General features: G+C 26.5%; 1 protein-coding gene across 4 annotated transcripts in view; it reads left to right on the top strand.

The window, feature by feature from the left end:
• The window catches only part of LOC107446551 (uncharacterized), a 61391-nt gene that overhangs the window by 360 nt on the left and 53319 nt on the right, over positions 1–7712 (top strand). For all 4 annotated transcript variants that reach the window (XM_043049273.3, XM_043049271.3, XM_043049270.3 and 1 more), the window contains exons 2-5: positions 273–383; positions 2707–2775; positions 5018–5111; positions 5986–6065. In XM_043049273.3, the coding sequence (XP_042905207.2) occupies positions 273–383; positions 2707–2775; positions 5018–5111; positions 5986–6065 (354 nt within the window). The remainder of the gene's footprint in view (positions 1–272; positions 384–2706; positions 2776–5017; positions 5112–5985; positions 6066–7712) is intronic.

The raw sequence follows: 7712 nt of genomic DNA, 5'->3' as shown, positions 1-7712 counted from the left end.
GAGTATTTATTGTTAATCGAAATTTTTATGAAATATTATTGATATCTTTTAAAAATGGAAACATAATGATGGGCATCATTATATTGCCTTCATGGAGAAATCGTAATGTACTGGATTTCCATTTTTGATTACTGATATAGAGAAGAAAAAATCTTGCTTTGTTTACTCTTTCTTATTTCATTAATAACATGTTTTGTTATTTTTCTCAAATATATAAATATGTTTTTAGGAAATTGTTAAATTTTTTGCATATTTTATATTTCTTTTTTTAGGCTGCTGATGAACCTCCATTCTTGACTATTGGCACTGACGTTAGTGCCAAGTATAAAGGCGCGTTTTGTGAAGCTAAAGTGAAAAAAGTGAACAAGATAGTGAAATGCAAAGTATGTAATTATTCTGGGATCATTTATAATAAGTCATTTTTATGAGAATAATTTTTACTTTTTCCATGCATTAATGACACCTGAATTAATTAATGTAATTATAATGTCACTTTGTAATCAGAACTGGTTTCTTGTAATCAGTAAAAATTTGTTTGTTCAATTGTGAATGTATTGTATTTAAGAAAATTTGACAAGAAAAGTTTTTTTTTTATTGAAAAATATATGTTTGATATGCTATTGAATATACCTAGATGTTTTTTAAGTATATCATTTGAAAAGATATTTTAATAGTTAGTAAATTTCATTTTACACATCTGGGATTGCTTTTGATGAGGCAATTAGCACAGTGGCTCATTTGTCAACTTGTTATATGACTAATTTTGTTTAGTATATGAAAAGATAAGTGATAGAAATTAAAGACAAGTCATGACAGCTTGAATGACTGGTCAATTCAAGGTGATCTCAGAAATCTAATGGATATAAAACCAGATAGCCTTATGTTAATTTTTTGAAAGCTCTTTGAAAATATTTTGTAACTCTAAAAAAAAAAAAAAAGAGAAAAGCTACTTATGTCTTAAAAATGCTCTAAAACAATTTCAATGATTCATTGGTTATTACTAAATGTACAATTTTTGCCAAACATAAGTTTCCGGAAATCAAATTTTCTAAGATGGAACTGAAAAGCACAATTTATTTTATTTGTTTGTAAGGGAGAGCCAGAGAGATACTTTATAAGCTTATATTCATGATTAATATTCATTTTTTATCAGTGAATGGTTATTGTAATCATAAACTCCAGAAAAAAAGACATATTTGTAAATTGTAATTACTTCTCCAGGTCATCATAGGTATGTGTAAAATTTTTAATATATTTTAAGTAAACTAAGAAATATTAAGAAAAAGGAAAAAGCCTTGTTTAAATTTTTTTCTAATTTTTCAATGTAAACTGGTTTTTTTTTTTTTTCCTTTCTTTTTTTTTAACTCACAAAATTTTACGGAATTTTGACTTGGGCTCACAATCACCTCTGACTTAGTAAACGCTCTGTAATCTAGGAATTTAAATTCTATAAGTTATTTATAGCATTAAGTTTAAAAATGCATCTTACACTGAGCATATGACTGAGTGATTTCAATTTGGCATGTAGCAAACATTGCTATAAATAAAATATGTAATTGTACATTTAATAAAACTATGATGAATAAGATTGGAGTGAAACTGTATGACTAAATCATACTAGTCGTGTAGGTTTTACATTGATCCAACAATGAGAAAAAAGATAATCATAATTTTTTTTTTTAAACAGATATTTGTTCTGTCTTCTAGGCTTTCAAAAGCTTCAGATGTATTTATTATCTTGACTCCTATTTCATAATTTTTTTTTGTTACGATAAAAAATATTATAGTTTAATACATTCTGAGCATTATCATATGTTTTCCCCTCCATTTGTTTGTAAACCGAGCAAGTGAAACATCTGTCTTTTTATTAATAATTTTGTCAATGGTGGTGAGCATTTCCACATTTGTGTCTATTTTTTAAAAAATGATTTACCTGACCTTATAATACATTTACAAAATTGTCACACTCAATAAAATTTTGACAAGAATCAAATTTATTAATTCAGGAGCAGAATTTTTTTTCTGTGGGATCACTAAGAAGTGAGACTATTATCATACATTCTCCTTCCCATAGAAAAATAATTTCTGATCAGCTGACATTTTCTCTGACTGTACACTTTTGCAATCCACTCTATTTTACTTAGTAATGAATTGTTTTGAAACTAATAGTTGATATGAGAAGCCTTGAAACTCTTTGATGACTCTTTGCCAGATTTGTTTAATTTAATGTCAGGATTCAAATTTGAATTATTGCATTTTTCTTCCAAGTTCAGTAATCATTTGAATGAAAACAACTACACTGGTCGAAAAGTAACTCATTCTCATGATTTACTAAGATAAGTTTAGAAAAATTGATTATAATTTTAAGAATTAAAATATTCGGGTGCACTTAATCTGAGTACAGTTTTAACAAGAAAAGAATTTTAATTTATATGCATATTTTCTATATAGAACAGATAGATGATGAATTATCAAAATCAGGGATGGCATGTTTTCTTCACTCTGGAATTAACTGCAGAACCATGGTAAAAACAGTTTGAAGTCAATGATGAACCGTTTACCTTAAATAATGCACTCATAAGTTCTTGTTTGTTCAACATTATTTTTCATTCTAATTTTAAAAGCATAATAAATAAAATAAAAAATGTCATAGTGAAAATAAATAATATAAATGAATAATGTATTTATAATAGTTTTTTCTTTCAGGTTACTTTTAAGAATAATTTAGGCTCTTTTGTAGTAACTGATGATCTTATTAGAACTGGTAATCTAAGAGTAAGTTATTTCTGGATGCAGTCCTTGTTTAGATTTTTTATTCTTACTAGTATTATTATATATTATCTCATAGCATACCAAACAATAATCCCTGTTAATAAACACTCTAGTGTGGTGATATTATAAATTGTATAATAAGCAAAGGGTGCATCAGTGCAGTTGTGATAAAAGTTGATTTATAAAATTGACACCCCTTTACATTTTTCATCTTAGTGGGAAAAATAGTCATAGTTTTCAGTTAATTTTAATTTACCATGAAAACTTGATTTGAGTCTTCTTTTTAATAATACCTAACTTTTATAACTTTTTATCATATTTTGTAGAAAGATTTCTGGTATGTGTTGCATATAGCTAAAGCAAATTCTACCATTGGTATATAACTCCTTATTTTCAGTTTTTAAGTCTTATGCTTTAATACTTATCTAAAAAAAAATCTATTTCATAGACATAATTCTTCTACATAATTTTTTTATACACGAGATTTGATTGCTAAAAAGTGTCTAAAGAAGAAATTTAAAAAATCGGATGTCTAGATATGAGATTTTGTAATAAAGTATTCCATCATAAGAATCTTAAATAAAAAAAAATTGATGATAAAAATCTTAATTATTAATGAAAAGGAATTAAAAAATCTTCAATTTTAAACCTTTTGAAACTAGAACTAAGCATAAGCCCAAGTTTATACGGACTGATTCCAGGAAAAAATTAATAAAATATTGAGCATTGCTATATACAGGGATGAGATTCTTCCGCGGATTGGCGGATTTCCGCTTTTTTCAGATTTCTCCATTTTTCCTTCTAATTTCCGCTGAAATTTTTTTTGCACAAGTTAAAATATTTTATGAGGAATTTAATTTTCCGCGGATCAAAATTATTGAAGTTCTCATTCCTCCCTTTAAAGTTTCTCTAAAAATCAATTCCTTGGGCTAAAACTGGTTGACCTTTATACAGAGATTTTTTTCCCTTTTGTGTCTCGAATTTCAGCCTTTTTATCAAAAACTCCGATTCTCTAAAAGTTTCGTTTTTTTTTTATTTTTTTAAATAAATATCCCGCTTTTTTCTGAAAATTCAGTCGTTGAAATTAAAATAATTATATTTATTTATGATTTTCAAAGAAAAACAGAAAATTCAAACTACGTCCTAGCTGCTAACCCTTCTGCATTTTTACTTATATTAGCTATTTTCTCCGATTTCACGCACAGAAAATAAGATTTTCTGTATTTTTTATCCGTCGGCGGGATAGCTCATATTTTCGTAATTCAGACGTCGCTGCTTCTTGTATTCTGGAGTGAAAGCAAACAAAAAAAAAAAAAAAAGAAAGTAGAGGTGGATTTGCGGTGAAAATATTTATTTGCTCATTCAACTAATCTTGTAAATTTTTATTTATTAAGTCAAAACAATACAAACAAGCCTTTTAGAAATCCCGAGTCCAGACTCTGCAAATATTTCGATTTTTATTCACGCTATTTTAATATCAATCATTGATTTTCATATTTACCTGATTTAAAAGTTGCGCATTACAATTCTTATTTACGCTTTTTAAATATCGTACTTTATGACTCGTATTTACGAGATTTAAAAATCCAATATTGTGTTTTGTATTTCTGCATTTTTAAAATCGCGATTTTATTATCAAACATCGATTTTCGTATTTACCTGATTTAAAAGTTGAAGGTTACGATTCTTATCCAGGTGATTCAAATATTGTACATTGCGAATCTTATTTATAAGGTTTAAAAAACCAATATCGCGATTTGTATTTACGAGCTTTTAAAACCCTATGCAACAATTTGTATTCACGCGAGCTTAAAATCCAATGTCGTGATTCGTTTTTGCGGTTGTAATATCGCACGATTTTAAAATTATGCATCGTGATCTAAAAATTACGCATCATGATTTGTATTTTTGCATTTTTTAAATTCAATGTAGAGTTTCATATTCACGTGATTTAAAAGCCTCATATCAGGATTTATAACCACATGGTTTACAAGTTTAAAAATCACACTTTTTTGTCAAATTTTCGTATATATATATATATTCTAGGATTTCCTCTTTTTTACTTTTTGACTACTCTCATCCCTGTATATGTGGAATAACTAATCTAAAATCAGAAATGAATAAGGCTCTGAGAAAGGCACAGGTTGTTGCATTAATAAAAGAAAAATTTTAATTCATGCTTTCAATTGTTTTGTTTTGATAAAAGGTTTTTCAAAGATATGATTTTTCTCTTAATATTTTAAAGATTGGTGCTGATGTTGAAGCTAAACACCCAGATAAAAATGGCTATTATGAAGCAGTGATAAACAAGTTACAGGATTATAGCCAGTACACTGTTGGTTAGTATTTTATGATACTTTGCTTTGCATATAAAATAGTTTTTAATCACTACTTTATATAAGTAAGTTTATGGGCATTAATGGGTAAGACACTCTCTTGAAAATTCTTTGAGTGTAACACAAGTCAATATTTTGTAGGGCATTAAAACTGTTTTATATATCCAAGCATTATCTAGTGAATATTTGTCTTTTAATAAATAATATTTTATTTTAACTTTCTATGAAAACATAATACTTTCTTTTGTTTATATTATCATAAAACATTACTATTATAAACATTTTTGTAAATTTATTCACATTTCAATCTACTAGTGAAACTAATGATGACTTTTTATAAAAAAAATTTTATTTATTACTTTTTTTAATATTTCAAAGGTTTTAGGTATTAAATATTTTTAGATTGGAATATGAACAATTTTAATTTTAACAAATATTCTGCATATACACCTAAAGTATTGATATGTATTTTGTAAATTGCTATTAGAAATGTGCTAAATTAAATTGTGGAATGCTATGAAGTTTTTCAAGCTAAGAAATTCCAAGGAATTAAGATGTGAACTTGACAGAGTTGAGCATTATTCTGTAAATAATCTTTTGGGACAATAGAGAAAACAGGAAAAAAAGAAAAGAAAAAAAAACGAAATTTCTGTGTATAATTTGCTTAAAAGTTATGAAATATTTTCACAATTTGTTTTAAAACAAATTATACTACAAATAATTGTTTAAATGTAGTAATAGTTTATATTGATCTCTTCAATGTTAAATTTTAATTCAATTTTTAAGAAATTTAATTATTTTTACTTTCATTTATGTTTAACTAAGTTATTATCATTATTATTTCTTCTTCACATTTTGAGTAAATATTTTTGTCTAGTTTTTGATGATGGAGATGAAACAACACTACGTCGCACTTCTCTTTGTTTGAAGAGTGGGAGACATTTTGCCGAAAGTCCCGTAAGTTTTTAATAAATTTTTTAAATTGCTCTCTTTTTCTGAAATTTTTTTCTCTGTTCCTATGTAACAGTGGTCTTAAACTTTTTGACCATATACAAGTGTACTAAATTCATTTAAATTCTGTCTTTCCATTTGATATTTTTTTTTTTAAATTGCTTTTTAAGCAATAGAACTTGAAATATGAATTATGATTTAAGGATTAATTCTTTGCAGGGCAAAAATTTTAATCATAAAATGTGGTGAAAATAAGCCAAAAGAATTGCAATCATTGTATCCATATACACAACAAAGAAATTTGCTTAATCTTTACCTTTTTGAAAACAAAAAGAGGTTGTTTAGAAATCCTGCTGTTTAGTTGATAAAAAGTTAAAATTTTAGTGTTTTTTTTTTTTTTTGTCAAAAATATTTGGAAAAGTTTTATTTCTACCGCTTCCAAAAGAGTTTAAAGAAAAGGTATTGATTCTGCTTAAGCATAGCAACGTTGATAATAAAAGAAAGGGACATGAGAAATTAGTTATGACACATCCCTTGGATAAATATAAGTTATGACTTATTTATTTTTTTTAAAAATTGCTATTTTAGCAAAAAGAAGCTAAATTTGAATTAATTTAAAGGTGAACCCTTTTGTAGGGCAGAAAATTGGAATAAAAAAATTAAGTCATGAAAAGCCATGAAAATAGTGTCATTCTACGCATATCCACAATGCCAAAAATCGAAGAGGGGTAGCAAAAAATGAGTTGAAACACCATGGGCGTGTCATTTCTAGCAAAGAAAAAAAGAAGCATAAGCATATTTAAGTAAGCAAAATTAACCAAAATACAAATATATGTGTTGTTAATGATAGCTGAAGGTGAACATAAGAATAATTCTTAGTTTCAAATTATATTGATAATTTTACTTGATGCAGGTATTGATCAGTCCTTATTAAAACCTTTTTTTTTTTTTAATATAACTCTTATTGATTTGAAATTCTTTGTTTTGGCTATCAATAGACAAAATAATATTATGAATTTGAATATAAGGTGAATATAGGTGAAGAGGTTGCGAATTCCTATTATAAATAGGGATCCACTTTCAGTAAAAATGGAACCAGAAATATTACTGACTCATAATTTCTAAAGTCCCGGGCAATCACTGAAAAACATAGAGGCGCTAGTATATAATGTAATTAAAAGCATTTGTTTTTTCCATTATTATGTCATACTACTTGTAGTGCCTATTTGCCATGCTATATTAAGTGTGCATTTGCATTACATGTATAGTTTAAATATGTTTCTATAGAAGCCCGCAGTTGCCAACTGGTGCTTTGATTTAGTTTACCTTCTAGTGACTAGGGATGTGACGAATAGTGATTTGGCTGAATACCAAATATTCGGCCAAAAGATTCCATTGAATGCCCAATATCTGGCAGCCAAATAGCAACAGTTTTTTTTAAAAAAACAATCATTAATAAATATTTTTATGTAGAAAATATTAAGTCATAATTGAAAAAATAATCAAAACTTTGTATTATTGGAATACCCCATACCAATCGAACATACAGGAAAAAAACTTTAATAGAAATGTTTAATATACTAAAGATAATTAGATATTACGATAATTTAGAATTAAAAAAAAAAAAACTAACTAACAGCTATTAGAAAAGAA

Source organism: Parasteatoda tepidariorum, chromosome 10 (assembly GCF_982258835.1).
Source record: "Parasteatoda tepidariorum strain Cologne lab strain chromosome 10, Ptep-v5.0, whole genome shotgun sequence".
In the NCBI taxonomy this organism is placed as follows: domain Eukaryota; kingdom Metazoa; phylum Arthropoda; class Arachnida; order Araneae; family Theridiidae; genus Parasteatoda; species Parasteatoda tepidariorum.
The sequence above is the reverse complement of the archived record's forward strand: the minus strand, read 5'-3'. Positions and strand labels throughout refer to the sequence as shown.